General features: G+C 40.7%; 3 protein-coding genes across 3 annotated transcripts; 2 read left to right on the top strand and 1 right to left on the bottom strand.

Annotated features, from left to right (window-relative positions):
* Nucleotides 1–1961: 1961 nt before the first annotated feature.
* Nucleotides 1962–11075, top strand: fscn2b (fascin actin-bundling protein 2b, retinal). The gene is made up of 7 exons (XM_061028351.1): nt 1962–2311; nt 2583–2681; nt 3487–4213; nt 9543–9699; nt 10240–10361; nt 10479–10646; nt 10824–11075. Exons 2-7 carry the CDS (start codon nt 2589–2591, stop codon nt 11027–11029), a joined length of 1473 nt encoding a protein of 490 aa, XP_060884334.1. The 5' UTR covers nt 1962–2311; nt 2583–2588; the 3' UTR covers nt 11030–11075.
* Nucleotides 11076–13646: 2571 nt separating this feature from the next.
* Nucleotides 13647–21123, bottom strand: faap100 (FA core complex associated protein 100). Its single transcript, XM_061028755.1, has 8 exons — nt 20827–21123; nt 20619–20737; nt 19605–20488; nt 18668–18827; nt 17352–18231; nt 15989–16111; nt 15466–15552; nt 13647–14031 (listed from the first exon to the last, which is right to left on the bottom strand). The coding sequence occupies exons 1-8, from the start codon at nt 20980–20982 to the stop codon at nt 13900–13902; spliced, it is 2541 nt and encodes an 846-aa protein (XP_060884738.1). The 5' UTR covers nt 20983–21123; the 3' UTR covers nt 13647–13899.
* Nucleotides 21124–22074: 951 nt separating this feature from the next.
* birc5a (baculoviral IAP repeat containing 5a) lies at nt 22075–26163 on the top strand. The gene is made up of 4 exons (XM_061028751.1): nt 22075–22274; nt 23796–23905; nt 25537–25654; nt 25892–26163. The coding sequence occupies exons 1-4, from the start codon at nt 22167–22169 to the stop codon at nt 25982–25984; spliced, it is 429 nt and encodes a 142-aa protein (XP_060884734.1). The 5' UTR covers nt 22075–22166; the 3' UTR covers nt 25985–26163.
* The last annotated feature ends 81 nt before the right edge of the window (nt 26164–26244 follow it).

The following is a 26244-nucleotide window of genomic DNA, read 5'->3' as shown; positions in this document are numbered from 1 at the left end:
GCCATTAAATAGGCTGTGTGATGTACAGCTGATAAGCATTTGAGTCATGTTTTATTTAAGACTTTTGACGACATTTTGCTCAGTATCAAAAAGATGTGTCTCATCTTTCGGACTTCAACATCTGGTATTAAAAAAACATAATTTAGACAGCACAGCCACAGAGATCATACTGTTGGTCTTAATGCATTTACAGGGTCTCTATTTAAATATTAGGATAAAACAAATCACTGGGATGGTTCACTTTGCAAAGCCAGTGGCTTATTTCTGTCTTTTATTCTTTTCTTTTTAAAGTTACACATTATCATAAAAAACTACAAACATGTATGTTGTTTGTAGTTTGTCTTATCTTTAATACAAACACTTTAGAAGCTGATCTCAAATCAGTTTCTCACAAACACGGGATGTCAGCCTGTTTAGTGTTCACACTCAACAAACTGCAGCCCTTTGCTTCAGTGTTTGTGAGAGTGTGTGTGTGTGTGTGTGTGTGTGTTTATGAGAGTGTGTGTTTGTGTGTGTGTGTGTGTGTTTATGAGAGTGTGTGTGTGTGTGTGTGTGTGTGTTTATGAGAGTGTGTGTGTGTTTGTGTGTGTGTGTGTGTGTGTGTGTGTGTGTGTTTATGAGAGTGTGTGTTTGTGTGTGTGTGTGTGTTTATGAGAGTGTGTGTGTGTGTATGTGTGTTTGTGAGAGTGTGTGTGTGTATGTGTGTGTGTGTGCGTGTTTGTGTATGTGTGTTTGTGTGTGTGTGTGTGTGTGTGTGTGTGTATGTGTGTGTGTATGTGTGTGTGTGTGTGTGTGTGTGTGTGTGTGTGTGTGTGTGACACGCATTGTTTATCACATTTTGCGTAAAAGCGCAGCAGTTCAAGTCTGGGTCAGGGGGAGTAAATCTTTGGGTGGGTGGTGTTTACTATGAACCCTGGGACCCTCCTGTGACCTCTGTGTGTGTGTGTGTGTGTGTGTGTGTGTGTGTGTGTGTGTGTGTGTGTGTGTTAGGGGATTGGGGAGGGGTACTGCTCATAGATTAGCCAGTTTGGGATGATTGGGTTGAGGATTAGATGGATTCAGGAAGAGACACGTCTGTTTACTCTTCAAAGAAGACTCATAATAGGCTGATTGGCAAGGTTGACTAGTCACACATACACACACACACACACGCGCGCAGGATAATTTGCTGCACACATGTTCATTCATAAAGCCTTTACGTCACCTCTCATCTCCGATTCCTTTGCTTGTCTCCTAAAATGTAGACGTAAAGTCCGTCTCCTCTCGGCCTCTCGGACACTTTTAGAACTGACCCAGAGAAGCTTGCAATCAGAGAAGATGTGTAACTAAACCCCCTTGCATAGGCAAGTAAGTGGAGCTGCACTCAGGCAACTACCCCAAAGGCACAGGGGGGTGCTCTGGTTACTTGTGCTGTGTGTGTGTGTGTGTGTGTGTGTGTGTGTGTGTGTGTGTGTGTGTGTGTGTGTGTGTGTGTGTGTGTGTGTGTGTGTGTGTGTGTGTGTGTGTGTGTGCATTGTTTCTACTTACCTGTCTCTATGTGTCACAGAAGTGCAGGGCTCAGAATAAAGCGCAGAGACAGAGAAAGGTAGGATTATACACATGGCAGGTTAGAGAAAGGCAGAGAGAGAGAAGGAGAGGATGGCAGGGAGAAAGGCTTAAGATTACAGAAGCGAACAGCTGCTCTTTGTTGCCGAGTTCGGTGCTGATGGCAGCTTATGTTTAGGGGAAAGAGTGAAGGAGTCCGTCAGTGCGCTACCATCAAATTTGCAGGACTGCAGGAGGATGTTCTCCTCTACTGATCAAACTTTTGTCTGACAACTGAGGAAACCTGGACTTCAAGGTTTGATGAAGAAGAGAGGTCAAGAGAACTGGATGTGATCCAAAAGAGGGGCACAAAACAAAAACCCCAGGGAGGCTTAGTCGGGGGGGCAGGGGGGGGGGGGGGACCAGGTGATTGAGCCTTCAGGGTGAATAAAAAGTCAAGAAAAAACCTGGAGTGAGCCTGGAAGAGAGAGAGCAGCAGGGAGAGGAGAAAGCAGAGCGAAAATTGGTCTGCGGAGAAAGAGAGGTGGAAGCAGACTAAAGAGAGATCAAGGCGGGACCCCGAGTCTTTGCTGCCTCTGACCTGATTAGGGTGAGGAGAGCTTGAGGTAGATGGGAGGCTGAGGGGGAGTCAGAGAGAGACCCCGATCATCAGAGAAGAAGAAGGGGAGACAGAAAGCATTACAGCAGGACGCTTGGTGAAAGAAGCCTCTTAAAATCTGGAATTAGAGCCGCAGAAACTTGAAGAGGGGGAAGCCCACAAACCACAGTAAGTAAATTAGGAGCCTGTAGCTGGAGGAACATGTAATGAAGCCACGGGCGAGGGACGGAATTTGTGGTTTTTAGGAGTGCTTTATATACTGCACCTCAATGAATTGATTTCCTGTCTGTAAGACATTTCATCATTCTCCATGACTTCATATCCTTCATTATTCCTTACCTCTTAAAAAAAAGATCTAATTCCCCCTTTTTTGCCTTTCTGCTCCCTTCCACTGTCTCCATGACTCGCCTGACATCTTACACATGTAATGAATCCACAGGTGAACATGCCGGCTAACGGGAACCGTCCCTTGAAGTTACAGTTTGGTCTCATCAACCATGAGGGACGCTACCTGACTGCTGAGAACTTCAGCTTTAAGGTAAAGCATCCAGAGCTGTGCAGAGCGTGTGATTGTTGGATTCACAGGCCAGGTTTACATCTGTTGTTAGCATGCATCCTGAGTGATTGGGCATATAGATATGGTTGTTCACAACTGTCACTAGCAGGCATCACCAAATGCATCTCGAGTGACCGCTTATGATCAGATCTTAAGATTGTTCTCATGTAGCCTCAGTCACCTTCATGAGCTATAAAAAACTCGACTGAGTGATGGGATCTCAATGCATCCTGGGTGCGTTCGTCCGCTTATTGTTTGTTTGTTTGTTTTATTTGGATCCCCATTAGCTTCAGCATAGCGAGAAGCTATTCTTCCTGGGGTCCGCAGTTTATATTGTGACAATACATTTTACAAATTCATATTATATATTATTCTTTTCACACTACACAAACATTCCACAACATTTCTTCAATAACTCAAAATAATAGACAATTGACATAAATGAACAAAAAACCAAAAGAAACAGACAGACACAAAGGCTCCGTCTGATTTACAGCATCTAAGACATAACATGACCCAGTAGTCCTATCAGCACTGACTAAAGTTTCTCCGTAGATAATGTTCTTTAAGACTTCTTTTAAAACTGTACACAATGGATTATTACTTATGGATGATCCATTTGTGATGTGATCCCTCATGAAAGATGTAAATACCAGGTGTAGAGCGCCACAGTGTTTTACTCCTGTAGAGTTCCAACAGACCTGAAACAGCTTGGGATGTTGTACATAGACCAAACGTCTAAGCCTCCATGGTGTTGGTTGCAACATTGCCTTTTCTTTTCTTTCAGGTGAATGCATCAGCCGCCAGTCTGAAGAAGAAGCAAATATGGACTCTAGAGCAGGACTCTCAGGACACACAGGTGGTCTACTTGCGGAGCCACCTGGGACGATACTTGGCCTCCGACAAGGACGGCAAAGTTACCTGTGAAGCGGACGGGCACAACTCTGACTGTCGCTTCCTCATCGTGGCGCAATCGGACGGTCGCTGGGCCCTGCAGTCTGAGCAGCATCTGCGCTTCTTTGGGGGCTCTAGGGACTACCTGTCCTGCTTCGCCCAGGTGATAACGAATGCAGAGCTCTGGGCGGTGCACCTGGCGTTACATCCCCAGGCCAACCTGTTGTCGGTGGCTCGCCGGCGCTACGCCCACCTTTCTCTGGAGGACGGGGAGGTCGCTGTGGATGTGAACATTCCCTGGGGTGTGGCAGCGCTCCTGACTCTCGTCTACCTGGACGGGAAGTACGGCTTGAAGACCTGTGACAGCCGCTTCCTCGGTAACGATGGGAAGCTCTTGACACAGAGTGGGAGGGCCACGGCGTACACGCTGGAACTGAAGTGTGGGAAGCTCGCCTTCAAAGACTGTGAGGGGAAGTATTTGTCCCCCATGGGCCCAACTGGCACCCTGAGGTCTGGACGCTGCTCCAAGCCGGGCAAAGATGAACTGTTTGACTTAGAGGAGAGCCATCCACAGGTGGTTTTGATGGCGGCCAATGGACGATATGTCTCGATAAGACAAGGTAGGCAAAACATCCATACTGTCACAAATCTGCAGCTATGCATATGTTAACTCTTGAAAATGTCATGGTCCAATATAGAATCCCTAACAATAATAATAATAATAATAATAATAATAATAATAATAATAATAATAATAATAATAATAAACTTTATTTGTATAGCACCTTTCATACAAGTATTGCAGCTCAAAGTGCTTTACAGCAGAACAAGACATAAAAAGAGCATCACATAATATAATAACATGAAATTAAATTAATTTAAAAAATGGCATAAAAGGCTTTATATGTGATTTTTCACACTTAAATATAATATAAATCAAGTATATCCTCTGAAAATAACTCAGGCTAAACTAAATTTGCATTAAAAAGGCATAAAATAGTATAAAATAGCAGTGAAACATAACCCTATAGATGCCTGTTCAAAATGCTAAGGTGAAGAAGAACGTTTTAAGCTTACTTTTAAAAATATTTAGTGAGCTAGCCTCCCTGATATCTAAAGGTAATGTGTTCCATATCTTTGGTGTGTAATTAGCAAAAGCTGCATCTCCGATTTTCTTTTGGCTGCTGCTGGTAACCTTCAGTCGGCCAGTAGAGGATGATGAAGGAGTGTCCTTGAGGGCACATAGTGGACAAGAGAGTTGGTCATGTAGCTCGGTCCTGTTCCATTTAGGGCTTTGTATACAAGGAGGAGGACCTCCAAATCTATTCAGAGTTTTGAATGAGCTGAAGTTTATCTGTGGTTCTAATGTCTGATTAAATGAAGAAAGGCTGACCTTACATGCCACTCAGGGTGGTCACATGAGCCATTAGCTGAAACACTCTGACCTAAACACATAATGAAGCAGAGTAGCAACAAACACTACCACTACTACAGTTACTACTACTAACCCATATACAGTACACACTGTTACACCCCCGGGAAACTGAGCCATCAATTCACAGGAAGTACACTAACTCTTGGATATGCTGAGAATGCAAGGTTAAGGTAACAGGCCGCTCTCTAGTGATTGACAACTGATAAGGGACGCATGGTAATTATGGGTAATGTAGTCTGCTCATTAACATGCATCGATATCACATGGGATACTAGAATCTTTCCAGGAAAACGAGATGGATGAGGCTGATACGGGAGACTATTATCAACCTCCTCTGGGAGAACTGAGATGAATACGTCATTTGTTTTAGACCAGCATTGATAGACAGACTACTATGTTGGTGGATCCATTTTGGATTCAAAGTTGTTCTTCTTCTGTAGATTCCTCTGATTTGTACTCAAATAGAAAAAAAATCGAGTTGTGATGATCATGTTTCATCTTACTAAAAGTGCTCTACAAGTCAAAGGACTTGCTGAGTGTTGGGTTGCTGAAGGTTTGCTGGTCTGATTTGAAACTGGATTTGGGATATAAGCATAACACCAACAGTGCTTGTCAGCATACTTGGCCATGACATCCATCCACAGGCTGCAGATTCTTGTCTGCAGGGTTCAGTTACTCCAGCCTTGGGTGTTGTAACTGAACCCCTCCTTGCTCATTGTTCCTGGTTAGCAGTGGGAGCTTTGGGCAGAAACTAATCAACCTCCATAAACCAATTGGTTGAAAGGGAAAAAAAAGAAAATGAAGCTTCATATTCTGACGCAAAGATGGGACAACTCTAAGATGCTCACCTTTTTCTGTATCTGTTCCTCTTCTTGCTTCCTCTAACACTTTCTGGACAAAGAGCTTTATCTGTCTCCGATACATTCGCCCACACACAAAACCACACCATCCTGCTGTGGCAAGTGGTGCTGGTGTTTTGAATTATTGATGAAGTTGGCCCCTGTTCCTGGAAGGCAAAGGGGGGGGAGTCTGCTTTCAGAAACCCAAGCTGGATCTCACCTGGGGCCAAAGCTTCTGCCCCTCTGAGTCTCGCTCTGACTCGTTAATCTAACCTGCTAACCCCGAAAATCAGTCAGTGCTGATGTTTGTAGCTGCACATGTCACTGCAGAATGATCAGATTGTGGTGCAAATTGATATTTTTTAACTTGACTTTTTTTTGACTGCTATGGCATTTCAGTTTGGAATAACTCAAACCAATTTGTCACAAATGTCTTGCCATCTTAGTAATGAGCAATTTTCTTCAAAACAAGCTTCTAATTGGTCATGCAAAATGTTGTCTTTAATTTCCAAATTATCTGGCAATTTATTGATTTAAGTGCAGGCAATGAGAATACCTGGACAAAACGGTGAGTAAAGAAAGAATGGATGGCAGTTGGCAACAAACATTAAAATCTATACAAGAGGAAATCTGACTCATGAACTTAAAGACTTGTTAAAGGAAAAAAATGTACATCTTTACATACTTTTATCTCAAAAGTCTTTAGAGCTAGCCTCTGGGTGCGACATGATGATTCATGATAATTAAAGAAGAATGGGAAACAGACAGCAGAGAAGGGGAGGAAATACAGCTGAGGGCTTAGGACAAGTGTGTGGCTCTTCATCGTCTTCATAATGTCACCTGTCTTTTTGTATAAATGAGCACATTTGTCTGCGCTTCATTAAGGACAGAAAAGCCACATTTGGTATATATTTTGAAAATGAGTCCGAACGCTGTAAATAGGTTATAAAAGAGGGGTGGCTGTTGTACAAGCTAAAACCTGAATGTGCATAAAAACAGTTTTTTTAAGAGAGCTTTTGTGGACAGAAATCCGATTCAGTTTGTGTGTGTGTGTGTGTGTGTGTGTGTGTGTGTGTGTGTGTGTGTGTTAGCATGTCATGTAGATCTATCATCATGTCTCTCATCACCTCCTTGCTATCCTCAGGTCTAAGTGGTCCACTCTGCCCAGAGAGTGAAAAAGTGATGATAGTCTAAAAGACACACACCTTCCATTAACATTCAGTATGTAAACCTGTGCACACAAATACACACTTACACACTTACACACATACTGCATGCATTTAAAAACACGGCCAAAGCTGAGGAACAAAACAAAAACAAAAAAAAGATTGCACCGCTACAAAAAAAAAAGCAGTGATGAAGGATGAAGAGTAGGAAAGAGGAAAATAAGGAACAGGGGGATTGGGGCATCAGCTTACCATTAATAATAGATGTCAGAGCCATCTATCGCTGATGGATTAGTCAGGCCTGCTCTACTTGCAGGCTGCAGGTAGGACAACAGAAAGCGAAGCTGGATCTAGGGTCTGATCCAAACTGGATGCTGATAACACTACGCACAATGTGTGTGTGTTTCAGTGTGTGTCTTCATGCAGATGACATCATCTTATTTTGTATGCTTGATCAACTGCTGTGTCAGTGATGGTCATCTATGTAGCTACTGATATCCTCACATTGCTGGTTTGGTTTTCAGTAAATATATTCTCTCTCTCTCTCTCTCTCTCCCCCTCCCTCCTCTCTGTTTCCTTCTATTCGTCCTTCCCTCTCTTTCCTCTGCCTCCTCTCATCTCATCTCATCAGATGGTGGCTGTGAGGTCCCAGCTGAGCCCTGTCACTGGATCATTTCTGGGTTGAATTAGTGTGAAATGGACACATGGAATAGGTAGACAAAGCATGACATTGAGTCGGAATGAGAGGGAATGAGAGTGATGGGCCCCCAGGCGGAGTTGCAGAGTAGAGGGGCAGAAATGTATGCTTGAAATACACTCGAGATCAATGATGATTTAACCAGTAGTAAGACCTCATGGTAGCTAGTTTATCAGGAGTGAATAAGATGTGATTAAAGTGCCGCAGCAGCTCAGGAACCATGACATCTTTGTCCCGTATCACCCTCTTTCACTCTCCACGGTTTGATATCGAATTAAAGCAAAATGTGCAAAAGAATTCTTGTAACACGCTGGATTGAAATTGTTGGTGGGTTAGGGTTCCAATGTTCAAGGTACCTGAGCAGAGGGGTAGTGAAGAAACCTGACTTAATGTGGTTTTATTTCACTTTTACCAACGGAAATGTAAAATGCAAAGCATCATTACAATCAATGACAATCAAACATGAATTGGAATGCTTCTTAAAGGAACAGTTGTCAAAAACATTTTGGTCTTGTAAGTGTACTCGTGTATATACTTTGGGTCATTTCAGATGTTTAAAACTATTTTGCTACTTAATTAATTTACATTTACATTTTTAGCATGTTCTCCATATGTTCGATCATTAATAGCTTCATCAGCTTGACGGTTCAGTGTGGTTGGTAATAATCTGAACATCCTGCTAAGAGTGCACCATTAAATCCTCGGTTCTCTTCCTGTTTGTCCTTTATTCTTTTATTGAGGGGATCGGACAAGCAGCACTTGAAAGCTGATTATATCAGAACCCCCACTGTGAGGAGGGCCGAAAGGAAGGGACAGGGGAGGGGTGGAGGGAGGTCGGGGGGGAACTAACAAAAAAAAAAAAGAGGAGGGGGTGAGATGCACAGGTTTGGGTTATTAAAGGATTAGGAAAATGTATCCGGCATATTCTGGGATGGATGTAATTTGGGATTAAGCTCTCTGCAATCTGTCTACTGGTGATACCAACGATTGCTTTTGTCAGTGTCAACATTTAAGTTCATGTTGAGACTTACAGAATGCTAACATCATTTTATTAAAGGAGTGAGGGTTCAAGGTTTATTATGTGTTTGACACAGACACAGTATACTATTAGTATACGATTCATATTTTTTGTGCTTTCATAAGTGCCTGTCAATCAAAGGGAATATTTTTGTTTGGCTGTCTCAATGTAAAAGCTTCATTATGAGAGAAAAGATGTTTAGCTTCAGCCTGTATCTGTATGATGTGTATCAAAGTTCTTTTATAATTATATTTAATTCTCTGAACTAACGCATACAGAATCAATATCAGAGGAAATATGTTTCCCCTCAGGAGAGTTTCAGCGTGTCGTGAGTCATGATGAGTCTGAATCTTCTTGAAATAATGTAACATGCCTGAATCAGGCGTGATCATGAACTCTTTCATACTGGGCCAAGCCAAACACAACAACGCATCAAGATTAGTAAAATGCTCACTTTCCCAACCATTATGTCAGTTTGAGAGAAGAAAAGGAGGTTCTGTTGAGGATTTTGTTTATTTCAAGTGGTTTCATCACTTGAGTTACATCTTTCTCATGAGCTCAGTTGTATTTTGTGAGCAAACATTTTGATGCTAGCATGAATTCACTACTCAACTCTATAATCTCACCCTGTGTGTATCTGTGTTTGAGTCTTAACTTGATGCGTTCAGCAGTCATCAAACATACTTGGTGTTTTATACTCCACTGCAATGAAAACATGTAAAACTTTAATTCAAAAAGAATTAATGGCATTTGTCATCAGCATTAACAGGACATACTGTCTTTGCCCCTCCCAGGAGTGAGCCTTGCAGCAAACCAGGACGATGAGACGGACATGGAGACGTTTCAGATGGAGATTGATCAAGAAACCAGGAAGTGCACGTTCCGCACCAGCCAGGGGAACTACTGGGCTTTAGTGGCCCACGGGGGCATACAGAGTTCTGCCACTGAAATGTAAGTGAATGTTCTCATAGTACTTATGAAGAGTGACTATTAATACATCAGTGTCTGAATGAATCATCTCCACATACGCTGTTTTATACAGGGGTCATAACATGTTATCAATACATCACAACACATCAACTTGAGTGTTCCTCTTTATTCAACCTTTCATTAATTCATACCCTTTACATTTTTAGTTTATAAATTAGAGTGCAATGCTTCATTCAAAAAAAATGAAGCACATTTCCTGGCAAGATATTGATATTTTTTTAAATATAGCAACACAGTGCCATTTAGTCAGGTTAAGTGTAAAAGAAGGGATTTAAGACTGCAAATAAAAACTATAGGGGGAGTTTCATGCATAAGAGTGCAGAATAATAAGAAAAAAACCCTGGTTGGAGTATCTCAGCCTCCTTAATGAATCACACATTTTGAATAGCCTCCAGCCCCCCTGAGCAGTCACCTTTATGTCTTGCATATGTACTATCACACATTTCAAAGCATGTAAAGGCAAGAAGAGTTTTTTCTTTCCTTTGTGTTGCCAAATTGCAGGTCAGCAAATAATATGTTTGCAGTGGAGTGGCTTGGCCACAAGGTGGCAGTAAAAGCTAACAATGGAAAATACATCTGCACTAAGAAGAACGGCCAGCTGCTCGCCGTCAGTGACTCCATCGGTAAGAGACAGTTATAGAATTTATTCTCCTTTCTCTTTCTGAAGTTCATCCTCAGTCAAACCCAACTCACCCCGTGTCCCTTCTCATTTGTCTTCATGATTTGTCACCTTTCATCAGGTGAGGATGAACAGCTCACTCTGAAACTGATCAACAGACCCATGTTGATCCTGAGAGGAGAGAACGGCTTCATTTGCCATCACAAGAACTCCAACACTCTGGATGCCAGCAGATCAGTCTATGACATTTTCACCCTGCAGTTCAGCAACGGGGCCTACCACATTAAAGGTCAGCCTGTGACCACTCAACCAAGACTGATTGAATCCCTTCTACCTCTTTTGATCCCTTTTAGCAGCCAAAACCATGTTTCAGAAATAATAATGACAGCATAACAAATATCTGGTATTTCTAGTTAAGATAACCACTCAGCCTAAATTGTTGTATTTACCCTTTAAACCTCTGCAGGTGTGGACGGCCGGTTCTGGTATGTGAATAGTTCTGGGCTGGTGTGTTCAGACGGTGAGGCCCCTGAGGACTTCTCTCTGGAGCTGCTGGAGCACCGCCGCCTCGCCATCCGGGGCAAGAACGGCAAATATCTGCGAGGGGACCAGGGAGGCACGCTGAAGGGGGACGCTGTCAGCCCGGGCAGCTCGGCCCTGTGGGAATATTAAACAGAAGTCAATATAGTTCAGAATCCAAAACATGACCCCTTATAAACACACCAATCAGGGGCCAGCACCGTGACTTTATCGTAAGCTGAACCCTCTGGTGTTTTGAATTTTATGGAAGCAACTTTTTAGTCCCTCCTGTTGTAACAAAAAAAAATCATAGACTTGTGCAAAGTGAGAAAGTGTGATGAGAGAAACCGATGCAGAATCATCAAAGACAATTCTCCATGAAGTGAACAATGTTTGGATTCAATGCTTGACCTCAAAACTGCAACATTTGCATAAGTGAACATCAGTGTGTTTGTGTTTTTCCTTCAATCGGAATTTCCTTCTCAATTTCATAACTGTCTGAAGCTTAACCCCAGAAAATATCTGATAAAGACATTAAGATATTTAACAGAGCCTCAGACTGACATGTCTACATCTTTCATGGCAGTCGTTTAAGTATGATGTCGTCAACAATAGAGGTGATACAGGTGTATCATTTCACTTGAAACTCATCCTGACCAGAGAGTACACTTACCTGGGTGTCACCTGAGACTCATTAAGAGTGAGGTCACTTTTTAGAGGTGTTCAGGATGTATATTTACAAACACCAGTAGAAACTGTAGAGTACTCTAAACAAGAGTTAGCGGTTAGAAATGTTTTCATCTGTCCCTCTGTTATGTTTTTCTACATTTTGTCTTTCTTTTATGGATATAAAGGAACCAGAAATACTAATATGGCTCTTTATGTTTTGTTTTTAATAACATCAAATGTATCATTTTTATCCTAAAGGTTCGTTTCACACCTTTCAGGTCTGATGGATTACATTAAAATGAAGACATTCATTGGATAGTTTTGGAATCACACTTGAGGCCACCCCAGTCTGGACACGCCCCTGCCTGTGTCATCATAGACCCACGAGGAGGAACTCATTTTAAGTTTGTCTTGCTGTAAGCTTACACTTGGTTCTGTATTAAAAGTCAAAAGTCAAATTTGCACATATAAATTAAAATCACAAAACTTACTGGATAGTTTATATAAAAGTCATTGTTGACAGTAATGGTGTACTTTTTCTCCTTGGGGATAACATGATATAGCCAACCCAATACTCTATAGTTTGGTGAAATAAACATTTAGCTGGTTAGATTAAAGCTTACTACAGCTGTCATTTACAGTATATGTACAAACCTACAATTATACCTAACAGAGGGAGTATATGGTGACATGAAAGTATTGAAGTATTCAAATTAGATAGAGTAATTGCCCACATTATAACAGAAGTGAAAAAGAATTTATAAATTGCTCTAATTTTTTTTTTTTTTTTTTACAATTCTTTATTTAGAGGATGGTTGAGAACAGTTTACAGACAATTACCCATGCAGTTACAGAAGGTATAAAGGGTCCAGTGAAAGTCTGCAGCAAACATCTAGATAATCTTGAGACCCTTTTCCTTCTTAACATTCTCGATATATTTTCTTTTTTTTTTTAACAATATGTACCTTATTACTCTATAACTATATACAGTCTGTAAAGAGGGATGTGTAGTTACATTTATTTTCTTTAATATGTAGGGCGACAGTTCAACATGTTTTCAAAGCGGAGGGCCATAAATTGCTCTAATTTATAAATATTCACTGGCAATGAAGTAAAAATAAAACTAGAAAATAAAAACAGATTTGAAAATGTGAAAGCGTGTGTCGAGATTTGAAGTTGGCTCGTTAAAGAACGATGACTTGCAAAAACAAGTCTTGCCATCTTTTTGCCTCCTTCCTTTGTTGGAGTCCTGGAAGAGTCAGAATCTGCAGCGTCTCCTCCTCCATCCTCTGCAGGAGAAGATGCAGGTCTCCACAGCAGGACTCTTATGGAGCCCCCTGAAGTCGTGTTTCTGGAGCCTGTTGCTTTAATGTTGGAGTCAAGTTTAATTTTTCTTCTACTTTAAAACTTTTCTCTACCAGAGAGGAGGCCAGGAAACAGGATGAACCATCTAACAGGAAGCTGAGATGTCTTCTGAGAGTCGTCAGAATCTGATGATGATTTACTCACACTCACACCCTGATGTGAGCCGGGAGGGTATGAGGTGATAGCAGGAAGTGCCAGCATTAACACTGTTCTAATCATGAGCTCTCCATGTTCTTCTGCAGGTTTTTTTCTTTTTAATAAACTAAGCAGTCTGCAAACAGCCAGCACAGTTAAACCTGCAGCATGTGTAGAGAAAGGACAACAACATGACCACATTTCATTCAAATGTTTTCCTTTTGTGTGTTTGTCATTTACAATGAAACCCCTCTTATCTACCTCCCATTTACAAATGTGTTCACCTGAGTCTTTTATAACATCTATTGTTCAGAACATCAGGTCCTCTGTCGCTGTACACGTCTGACACATCAGCAGACTATGAACTGTAAGACCTTAACCCAGCTGTAACCCTGAGCTCTCCCATACAGGCTGTAATTGCTCATATTCTTAAGCCACCTGAGCTCTTCAACCTTTGACCAGCGCATTGGTTTGTACAAAAAGGTTCAGAGAAGCTAGAAAAGAAAATGATGTTTGTGGCTGATTGATATTTTTAGAGATGTAGAGCATGCACAATGGAAAAATAATTATGGAAAATAAGAATTCACATGAGAGCAACAAGTTGACGCAGAGAAACTAGCTCTGGATTTAATGATATATCATGCTACTTGAAGCTAATTTCAGCTCTTCCATCAAAGCTGTACAGCCAGGGCTTCTTTCCGTCTAGCAATAAGTGTCAGCAGTGTCTTACGGTGCAGTGCATTAAGAAAATCAATCACTGTTAATGACACTGTGTCTCAACCTTCATAGACAGGTTACATAACACACAGAGCCGGGCGGGGGCAGCAGTGTAGACTGGACTGAAAAAAAGAGGTTTAAATGATGAGGAGAGGATTTTCTCTGAGTTCTCTGTAAACTCTCAGGAGGGATCGGGTCATCTGCCCCGCAGACACGCCCACGCTGAAGGCTCCCGAGATCCGGCTCTGCTGGATCTGCTGAAGCAGGTGCTGGCATGAGAAGAAGGAGGAAGAGGACAAAAAAAAAAGTTTATTATTGCACAGATATGCTTCTTAAGTTATTCTCACACCTACACCAGTATAACAAATGCCTCTATGAAGCTTAAAATGCAGATGTGGTGTGCCAATGTAGGTGGCAATGCTGTTTTGGTTGCAGTGGTATAAAAGGACTGAGTTAAATTATGTAGCTTATAAATGGGAAGATGGGTGTTTTGACTGAGCGGTCATCCATTCAATATTCATTCATTCAACCTTTATTTATATTCGAAAGATCATTGAGGGGCAAACCCTCATTTACAATGACATTGAGTCATTACAGAAATATTTAGAAAACAAGACATAAAATCAAAAAGAAAAACAGGGGACAGATAAATACAAGACTGATAAACTCAGTCTACAAAAAGATAATTAAGAGAGTACAAAACTGCAATGAATAAACACACTTATGTAAAACAGTTACAAACAGAGGTTGGGAGGCTTAAAATCAGGATTCTAAAATGCCCCAAAGGTAAAAGTTAATTTCCCTCAAGAAGATGCTGTATGTTGTTGTATGTTGCTATAGGGCACAAGGACCTTGTGTTTTTTTTAAAATACAAAAATGAGCTACAAAAGCAAACAAGACTATTTTTTCTGGAGCTGTATAGCCTATCAATCATACTGCACGCTCGGTGTACAGAGGCTAAAGCCCTCAAACCTGGTGGTACGGGTTGGACTCTGACCCTCAGGACTTTGCAGCATATCATTCCCCACTCTCTAATCCCAATTTCTACTCTATTCCATCCACCGTCCTCTCCTCTGAATAAAGGCATAAAAGCCCCAAAAATTATCTCAAAAATTGTTTTAAAAAAAAATGGTCACAGCTGATTTTTTAAATACCTGAAATGAAATAAACAGCCTTTCATTTTCATTTTCCACAAATAAGACTGTCAAAGAATAAAACCTTTGAATACTGATGACTTTTCTGTTGAATAAAATGAACTACCGTACATGTGTACATTACCTCTTTGTCCACAGGGGGCGCCCAAAATCAACACAAACTAAAAGTTCATTTTAGATGTTTCACATGCTCTTCTGCTGACAGGAAGTACGGAGGGGCTTCTAGCCATGAAGCTAATGTTGGCTTTTTTTCAGTTAAAGCTTTCTAAAAATGTACTGAACATGGGCTACAAATGATAGCAAACACGTAACATCCATACAGGATCAGTAGTATGGAGCTTTAAAAATAAAGAAATAGTAACTTATATAGCAGCACTGATAACAGAGGGGAACTTGGTTTTCTGTTGGGATTGGTACCAGGAAGGAGATTGGATGTTAACATCTCTGAATGTTATCATGAAGAAAAGGAACCCTAACCCCGACTGATAGATGTTTATGTTTGATATCTAACAGACCTCGTGGTTATAGTGAAGTAAATGTTGGTGTTACCTCGGCCCGTTGCAGTGCCTGTCTTAAAGCCAAACTCTGGACGCTCTTTGTGGAAGCAGCTCTTTCAGGAGCTCTCTGAAGCAGAGTCTGTGTGAGAAAGCAGAGACGACCATGAACCTGAAGGCATGTTTAAAATAAAGAGTAAAGGTTGTTTCTGAAAGCAGGGACGACATAACAGACTGTAGTGAGTGTGAGTGGTTCAAAATAGTGTTTCCTTTCTTGAAGCAGTCCAAGTCTTCTCCATTTAGTCTCTTTAATAAGATCCAATTTAGTAATGCTTCAAATCAAATATTTGATGGTATCACTGTAGTATGCACGTGTAAATTCTGTTAAACAGTATCTTGTGTTATTAGGAAAGGGGCAGGTATTATAAGTTTTCTTCTTCCTGTTTGCTCATGAACAGTGTTTCAGTATTATGAGAAAATATTTCTTGTGTTGAAAGCATACACTGAAATGAGCAAATAAATCATATATGAAATGAAATGAAAAGACTGAAATTGCAGCCATTTCCCTCTTTGTTTACCTGTAGTCGGTGCAGCACAGCATGGTGCAGCCCACACACTGCTGCCAGAGAGGAGCTCTCAATCTGAACCTCCACTGTGGTCAGGGACTCCTCCTTCCTCAGGCTCCCATCCCCAACAATTACCTGGAGAGAGAAACCTTGTGTCTTTTATTCTGTAAGTAGAAGGTCGACCCAGTCTCAAAGCAATAACATGTGTTTATTAATACACTGTGTTTCGATTGTTTGGATGGAGGTGCTACACACTAGAGTCCCAGGTTTTTGTATTTCGTTATGTTGAGGCAACAAAAACACTTAAGTCAATGTTTGGAAGAGTGTGGCTCTCTGGAAGGGCTTGGGCAGCTGAGTTTGAGAATTAACAACATGCTGAAGAAAACGGCCTTTTTAAAAACATTTTACACAACAAAGTTTCTTAATGAGTGACCGACTGATACAGCTTTGTCCACAGGGGGCGCCATCATCGACACAAACTGAAAGGTCCTTAAAGGAGCTTTAATAAAATATCTTAAATCACTGCTTACTATTCATTTTGGTATTAAACATGAACATATAAGGATGGCTGTGTGTAGTGGATCGTAAGATATTTAGCCAGAAAACAAAATAAATACTTTGCCGATAAACATTAAACTGATGGGTTTAACATCTACGTCTTCACACATTGCCTAGTATAGGGGTCTCCAACCTTTCTTCATTTGAGAGCTACTTTGAGAAAATGAAAGTGGTCAAGAGCTACTTGCATCAAGTTGCTTGCATTTATTTACACAGCACACCTCAGCAGAATTAAGATGCTGTTTGTGAAACTGCAATAAGCCAACGCTAATCAATAATCTTAAATTCACATCAAGGTCCAAGAAACAAACATGAATAGTTTACACTTCTTATTGTGCTACATAGTGATAATAATAATAATAATAATAATAATAATACATTTAATTTGTAACGCACTTTACATTTTTGCAAAAATATCTCTGCTACAGAAAAAAAAAAAATTTCATCAACTAAGCAACTAACGAAACTAAAAGCACAAGCAGAAGGCTTTGTTAAAAAGGTGGGTTTTTAGTAATAGTGAGCTATGTTGCTGAAAATTCACATCAATGTCCAAGAAAACATTACTACTTCACACTTGTTTTTATGGGCCAAATATATGAATAGAGGGAAGAGATGCATCTACTGTCGTCAGATTTTTTTCTATTATTTTTAACACAGGCAAATCAACCTGTAGGCGAGCTACTGAAGACCTGCCCGCGAGCTGTCAGCAGTACATTACTCTTAAACTGTATTTTCTGTTTCAAATGACTTCATTTTAAGAGACACTGCACCTAATACAACCATGTAAATGTATATGATATAATGGATCATTCTTTACCTCCTTTGCTGTCAGTTTGACAGAGTGATTGTTTGGACCTCGAGCATGGATCACTGAGCTGCTGACTGTAGCTTTGTCTCCTTGTTGTCCCGTCTTCACTCCTTCATGATGTTCGGACAGCAGCCAGTTTAGTAGCGAGAGGTTCACGTTTTGATCTGAGTTTCTTATCATCAGCGTTTCCCTCAGTAACTCTGAAGACACCCTGACAATTGCAGAATACTTCTCTGGATCAGTCTTTGAAGTTGTGCCGCTCCTGTTCCTGTGTGAGTTTATAAACGCTCTGATGGTATCAGAAGTGGTGTTCAGCTGACATGTGGCTTTTGCATGGCTGGTTATGGGACTGTCCACCTGCAGGGCATGCAGCCAGTCCACTGTCAGCGAGTTCAGGGGCAAGCTGATGCAGCTGCTCAGCCCAGGAAACTTTGCGGCCTCGTCTCCCAGCAGACTCGACAGCAGAAGGACGAGCGAGCAGCTCACCGTCACCGGGAAGGATGCGTCTCCTGCCGCCGCGAGAGGCAGCGATACTTTGAACGTTTCCCCCGGATGGAGATTCTGCAGAGGGAACGAGAAGTTTGCAGAGGAGCTGTCACCTCCTGCACGGGGAGAATAAGAGAGAGGGGACACGGTGATGCTCAGTGTCCAGCCCCGCTCCAAAACATAAGGGCTGGAGTTCTCCAGGTCACACGTCAGGTTGAGAGAGTCTTTTTGAAGCAGTCTGCTCCAACTGGTGACCGCGTGACATCTGATCGCTTTCTCCTGGTCGGGACGATGCTCTACACTATTTGCACCGTCTGAAAGCAGGAAGCTGATGTTAAGGACCTGATTGAGGTGGATCAGGAGATGGTTCTTGGATTTGATGGCAGTTTTCAGCGCTGATGCTCTGAAGGGAAAAAAAAGGAACGTTTACATAAGCACAGATAAATATCGGCTGAAAAATAAACAATATTTTAATTATCACTTTGATATGAACAAGGAGCATACAAGTCAATGTTAATATAAATGTGTGATTATATGCAGGTTTGAAAATGAAATGTATGTGCATATATGTGTGACAATACCCATGAAATATTTAAATTAATCCAATGTGGAAATGTGAAACCTCAATTTGCATTGAACATAGGGGCTATATCCCTCCTCTTGTCTTTTTTTTGGTTTGTTTTTGTCTGTTTGTTTTCTATTTTATTTTATTTTTATTTTATATTTATTTATATATATATATATTTTTCTTTCTTTTGTAGGGGCTTTTTGTGTCTCTCATTTAATCAGATATACAGACTTGTGATATGATAACAATCAGAGAGGAATTAGATACGCACCTTTCACAAACATCCCCGATAGCAGAGAGGAGGTCCCTAACGCTACGGCTCGCCCGTGTGGAGGAGGGCACATTGGAGGATGTAGCTTCCTTTCCCCTCACAGGTAAAGTGATCCTCTGGAGCTGACCTCTGACAGACAGAGCGTGCAGCTGAACTTCACCTGGTAAACACAAGACAGGTTAGCTAAGAGACGCTCACTGAATACTGTAAAGTTTCCCCCAAAAAAATACACCGTTTAACTCAACATTATTACACCTAACTGATCCATACCATGTCTATTTCCTTACATTATAATAAACAGCTGCTAACCCTCTATAACTGGTCTGTGCCGAGTTTAAATCTCTTCCTGGTTACTCAACATATCACTTCCTTATTTAACATACTCTTACCACTGATTGGTGAGCGCCCCAATTCTGGGTACACTCACCAAACATCGAAAAACATCTTTTGGTTTTTGCACACTTGAAACACTAAACCACACATTTAAAAAAAATCAACATGATTATCCCGACGAGTCAATTTAGAACTATAATGGTGACAAATAATTCAGCTCTTAGATTATCTGTTTTAATCTTGCTCCTCTGCTTGTCCATTTTTTGTTACTTTTTATTATTCATGTCTTTGTATCAGAGTTTTCTCTTTCTTTCATTGTTACTTAATTTGATTTAGCTTTCCTTAATATTCCCAATAAGATACCGAAATGATACAGCAGTGATCAGCAGTAAGACAAAGTATATTTTACTCTGGTTTTAAATTCATCCAAGCCAATAAAATGCTCTCCGTTGAGGCGACCCAATTGCTCAGGCCAAGACAATAGAACCAAAACAAAGCTTACATTATTGAAATGATCCTTGAGGAGTATTCCTTGCGTTATAAGTGTAGGTAAAATGAATGAATTTGTGAATTTAATATACATGTTTGGCCTCAGTCTGCTTACCTGCGGTGTTGTGTTTAGGCTCAGCCAATGAGACGACTCTACACACATTTAAACTGGTGGGGCACTGGAGGGCAGCCACTGCTTTTCTGGATGTCTCCTCACACCCGTCGGAGCCTTCTCCCCCACATGATCCCCTCGACAGATCCAGAACCAGCAGGTCTGACCCGGTGCTGTAGTAAAGAGAGTCTTTATCCACACAGCCACACATCACAGGCCCGGACACACACCCCTCTGTGAAACCAGTCGTGCTCCCCCCTCCTTCTGGTCCCCCTTTGTTCACTTCCATCAGCACCACTCTCCCTTGTTCACCCACTGCCACCAAACACTGTGCACGTCCCGAACTCTCCGCTGCAGATGATCCTCCGATAAACACGACCGGTTGCTCAAGGCTGTGCAGGACTCGGAGCCGTGATCCTGGGGGACGCAGCGGGAGGAAACACAGGACCCCATCCGGTAGGCCACAGAGAATAACCGGTGATTTGGCGAGAGCAGCATCGATTCCAAAAAGAAGTTTGAAGAGGACGGGGTCGAGGAAGAAGTGGCTGTCAGGTAAATGAGTCTCTTGTGAAGAAGAAGTGGAGGAGGAATAGAGTTGTGTTGCATCACTAGAATCAACACACATCAGTACAGGCCTCTTTCTTCTCTCAGAGTCATTGTGTAAAACATCAGAGACTGTTGGTAGACTGAATGAACTGAGCATCTCACAGCTTCTGGATCCTGATAGTTTTGTAGAATTATACAGAGTCAACACCCAGGACTTGTCTTTCTTAGTAACAGTAACAAGGACGGTGCCTACGAGAAGCAGTGATAAGACTCCTCCTTCAGGAACAACGAGAAACTCAGAGGAGATTTGACGCTCAGCTGGGCAGGAGGCTGAATCAGCGCTGCAGAGGTGAAAAGCCACACAGTCAGGGCCACCGACAGGATTCAATTTTTAAAGAACTGGTCACATATTTTCTTTGTGTGACCTAAATAAACCAACTATTGTGAAAAGTTTAAAGGAAAGGTTCATACCTGGATAGTAGAGATTGTAAACATACACAATAAACTCCACTGTGAGAGGCTACATAGAGAAGCTGAGTGTCAGGACTCCCAACCAGGTCACTCACAGGACCAGGGAACTGTAGGATAACCTGCAAAACAAATACAAAGTAAACACATTCAACAATGAAAAAAAAGGATAGAAAATGAAATACAGCTTGAACTTGGATGAGTTACTTACCGTAAGTTTGCTCCTCTGAGTACTAAAGATATAGACTTCATCACCGCCAGTCCACAGGAACACGTCTTTCCCTAAGACAAACTTCAGCTTCGGTGTGCATGAAGTCCCTGAACAGTCAAACTCTGCCCAAGTCTCGACAGCACACCGCCCGTCCATAGCCTCAAGGTCGAAGGAGTTTACACTCTGAGCTCAGAAGAGTGTGACAAAAGTTAAAGTTTGAGGCGAGTATTGGCTGGCAAAAGTATTCATGTACCGGTTGTTGACAGAGAGACAAGTCTAGAAACGCCCTCACCAAGTTCCGCGCGTCGCATTTTGGACCAATGACCGCCTATACTTTTTCTTCTTCTTCTTTTTTAATTGGCGGATGGAAACTAGCTTTTAATGAGCACTGCCGCCACCTGGAGAGTGGGCCAGAATACCTATTACTAGCCCCCCAAAAAAGACATTAGAAGACAGTCATGTCTTCTACCTTCCTGCATAAACATTTATCTAAAAAAAAGTTTTCTCATATTTGGTTTTAACGTACTACCTGCAAACATACAAAAACTGTTCAAAGACAGAGAGGGGGGTTATAACTTTAGAGGGAAACTAAACTTGAAACAGCATTATGCTCGGACCAATTTAAAAAGTATGTGTATTTCTATTTGTGGGGTGGTTTTGTGGAATGGTCTTGACGAAACGATTAAACAAAGTCTGAATATAATGCAATTTAAAAAAATGTACAAAAGATATATCTTACAGAAATGAGGAAGGAGAATGTAAATCTCACAGATGTTGATGGCGCCTGTTCATTATGTTCTTTTTTGTTTTTGTTTTTGTTTTGTTCTGTTTTTCTCAATAGCTCAATTGAAGTATTTTTTTGTATTGTCCGTTTATTTTATTTTATTGGATTTTGCATTTGTTAATGGTGAAGAATGGGGGTAGGACTTGACAAGCCTAGGCTTCTTCATATCCCTTTTCGAACGAGTCAAATGTGTATTATATTGAAATTGGCTTTTTATTTTATTGATTTTTATACAGATTTTGTCCATTTGTTTATTCATTTTCATCTATTTTTAATCGTTCGAAATAAAGAAATAATAATATATATATTTTTAAAAACGTGTTTTCTTTTTACAGGTTTTAACATCAGTTCTTTTCTGACCAGTAGGACAATGAGTGGCGCTCGCGTTCTGTCCGTTCTGTCTTCGACTATCAATCTTCGTAGAAGAAGACTTACATCAGGCACGTGATCTTCGATGGCCAATCAAATTAGTCCAAGCGAACACGGTCCAAAATTTGAAAACAGCCAGCTTTTATAGTTCAGTAGATCTCTTCAACACACGTTAACACTTAACACGATGGAACAATTAAACGAGGAGGATTTTAAAATGTATTTCTACGAGAACAGACTGAAAACGTTCGAGGGATGGCCTTTCGACGAAGACTGTAGCTGCACACCGGAGAACGTGAGTGAACGTTTCAAACGGTTAGCGAGGTGTCACCTGTTAGCATTCACGAGCAGAAAAAACACCGACAGTCAAATCAATCAGCTGTTTGTTACCCCACAATAAGTAAAGACCAGTGTCGCTTTGAAAGCTTCTACATTGAAACATTAAATGTGAAAGTAACATTTCATAGGGAATCATTGTTTTATATGTAATTATAATTGTGTTTTTAATGTTATGGTTTAGCTCAGGGGTGTCCAAAGTGCGGCCCGAGGGCCATTTGCGGCCCTTGAGGGGATTATTTGCGGCCCGTGATTAAGATTGGCACATTATCTTATTTTTCTTTTTCATGTTAACAAGGGCTGAAAAATATTCCTAAAATAGAAAATGTTTAGTAACATGTATGTTGTTGTTTTTTAAATCTACAGCTTTTACTATTTTCCACATTTTTTTGTAAATTCTGAAAAAAAATGTATGTAAAGTTTTTGCAAACAAGCGGACTGTTGTTTAACCATTTAATGACCTGAGCTAAATGCAGAAAGCTTTTCCAAAAACATGAACCACGTTACAGGCTTGATTCTGAGAAAAAAACAAATAAAGTATAACGAAAATAATAAATATATAAGAAATCTAAATATTTGATTTCCTTTTATTAAAGGGTTTCTTTAGCGAGCCTTTTGATTCTGATCTACAAAGCCTTACTACTTTTTCAACTATATTTTAAAAAACAAAACCTGTGGCCCGCGAGCGATTCTAAAACGACAATTTTGGCCCGCAAGAAAAAAAGTTTGGACACCACTGATTTAGCTAATGTTATGGACGATTGTGAGAGAATTACATTAAAGGTTATCTTAATACATTGAAACTCAGGAACATGAATGCTAGTTTAGATCAAATATATAAACTAAATATTATTATATAATTACGCTGGCAACTGGTCGACTAAATTTCTTTATCTACAATTGTCCTATGTTTTGAAGTGTTTGATCCACAATGAGTGTATAATGTAAAAACAAATGTTTATAAAGGGTCGTAAGGCCCAATGTGACATATTCTCTGGTAGGTCGTTTTGTGTTAAAAGTTCCTTACAGAAAGAGACCTACATTTCAGAACACAAGACAATCTCTTCATAAAAGTTTAACACCACCATCTGACATATTTAGTTCTGGACATCTTATAATTCTCACTGTGAAGAACATGGTCCATAAATGTCAGATGGGGTGATAAAAAGGTTTCTTCTTGAAAATGATTATATTATTGACCTGATGTGAAAATAATTGATAATCATTATTCCTGAATTTACCATAAAGGATTAACTTACCTTGTCCTGTTGAAAGTGATCTGCTGGTCTGCTTTTTTATATCAGGGTTTGGACTTTTTGCATTGAAGTGTTAAAGTATTTAATTTATGGACTAATAAAGCTGTTAATGAATTTTCGTAAATTCAAAGTTATCATTTTGATCATAAATACAGGTAGCAAAGGGTATTTAAGGAAAGAGAATACTTTACTTTGTTTTTACTGTCATCTATCTTTTTCTCCAGATGGCCAAAGCTGGCTTCATTCACACTCCTTCAGAGAACAGCCCAGACATCGCCATGTGTTTCTTCTGCCTCAAAGAGCTGGAGGGCTGGGAGCCAGAGGACGAACCAGAGTAAGAGAACCACATCACTCAACCTGTGGGACAGAAATGCAAATACAAGCAGAGTAGATTTCACATCTTCATTTTTCCTGTTGGTTAAATTCCCTTGGGAAATAGTTTGGAAAGGAAACAGATGTAATATTATGCAGCAAAGTAATTGGACAAAAGGCTCACAACATACTTACCAAGAGTCATGAATCATCCGCTGCGTGTTCACACATTGTTCCTCTTGTGCTTGTAAAATCACTCACCGGGACACCGATGTGACGTCGCCCATCTGTTACTGCAGGGGGGCTTTGGAGTCCTAATGATGACTGTCGCCTTGCTGGAAATGCTGTCTCAACCTAACTTTCAGTCAACCTAACAACAGGCTAAGAGCAGGAAATGAGGCAGGTTTTAAGCCTCTTGACAAACCGTTACATAGCGCCCACCTGTCAATCAGGTGAGGTACACGCCTTATTGTGATCAACGCTTATCCTTCATCAAATCAAAACAAATGTGTGTCTAGTCTTCAGACTACTCAAAGCAGCTTTTACACCGCATGTCACGCCTACCCATTCACACACTGATGGTAGAGGCTGCTGTGTAGTGAGACCATCAGATGTAACTAATCCCATTCATACACCGCCGACGATTGTCTTGCCCAAGGACACAGAGGACATGTTGTTGCAGGAGTTGGGGATCGAAACCTTGACCTTCCTCGTCGACTCTACTAGCTGAGACACAGCCACCCATAATCAGAAGACCTATTTCATTTCTTGAACCAGGCAGTAAACATGTTAATTTTGGCTGCCAAACCTAATGTGGGAATTTTGGGGCCGATAATAATCTGATACTGATCAGCCAATTATTTTCTTAATGTCTGTAGAGATAGATAGATATATAGATAAACACATTTACTGCGTTGACCCCTTACTTGTTGTAATCCATATAGTACACTCCGCTAGTGAAAGAAAACTGCTAGTGTAATACAACAACACTCAAATGAAAGGATTTTTTGACCGGTGAATAAATCTAGTTAGATTGGCACATATTTGGATAAAATTATCCAATACCAACAGTCACCTAATATGCAAACATCGGCCGATATTATTGGCTGGCTGATTAATCGCTCTGGCTCTAGTGAAACTTATTTTTAAACTGGGTGTGTGTGTATCTTCTGGTGCTTCTGCAGCCAGCCTCAAGTGGACACTCGACGAACTGCAGGATGTTGCACTTCTGTATCGGCTTTATTTCTCAACACCGGAGGTTTCCACTTGTTGCAGATTTGATTTAGAAGTTTAAAGGGGTATTGAGGGCAGATCTTTGTTACAGCACTGTTTTGTACTTCATGAAAAAAGGGCTGTAGACCAGGAGCTCTTGACTTCCGACATTCATTTAGTAAAGCACATTTTGTTTGTACAAGAGTTCACTTTTTTACCTCTGTTTAATATGATATTCTACCCTTTTAATACTGTAAAGATTTGTTTTACATGTATAGTCACTGAAATGACACTGCTTGAATTACTGCGTTCTAACCTTGTTGAAAATATTACAAACTTTTCTGGTAAACTCATTTCACAGACTGTGTTTGTGCATTCTCACACAGTCCTTGAAGTAAAATATTCATGTTCCCCTAATCACTGTCTTTGTTCTGACGCCAGGAAGGAGCACAAATCTCATTCATCATCGTGCCACTTCATCAGCCTGAAGAAGAAAGTAGAGGAACTAAGTGTGGAGGAATTCTTCAAACTACAGAAGGAGAGGCACAAGTACATGATTGTACGTTCATAAACTCCTTCATTAAATGTGATTAATTACTGACTCGCAAGATTTCCAATTTTATCAGCTGACTTTTACATTTAGAGTATAACAAAGTAACTGTCGACTGACTGTTCTATGAGCCTTTCTTCTCTGGCAATGCCTCTAAAAGTAAAATTAATTACACACCCAAGACTAACATCTACAAAAACTCTTGAGCCTTATTTCTCATCCAGATTTCATTTCCTTCTCTCGCAGAACAAATCCTGTAACGAGTCTCTTACCAAATTTGAGGAGGCCACCAAGCTGAGAAGGGCGGATATCATCAAGACAGCCATGGGGGAAGAGTGACGGGAGAAAACGCTGATGAATGAGAGGGGGGGCTGTGGGGAGAGATCGATTGTTGCTGGAAAGCGACTGAACATTTTTTATGTGTCCTTCATTTGTCTTCTTTGTGATGCTGTCATCTTCTTATATTTCCTGTTTCTATGTGATGTCTTCTTATTCATTAAACTTGATCTGTTTGCTTACCTCCTTTAATATTTGAGTGTCATTATGGTAGTATTGTGTTTGTGGCTTTCTGCTGTATGTTGTATTGGGATAAGGAGGAA

Source organism: Labrus mixtus, chromosome 21 (assembly GCF_963584025.1).
Source record: "Labrus mixtus chromosome 21, fLabMix1.1, whole genome shotgun sequence".
NCBI lineage: Eukaryota > Metazoa > Chordata > Actinopteri > Labriformes > Labridae > Labrus > Labrus mixtus.
Note: the sequence above shows the minus strand (reverse complement) of the source record. Positions and strands in the feature narration are given on the sequence as shown.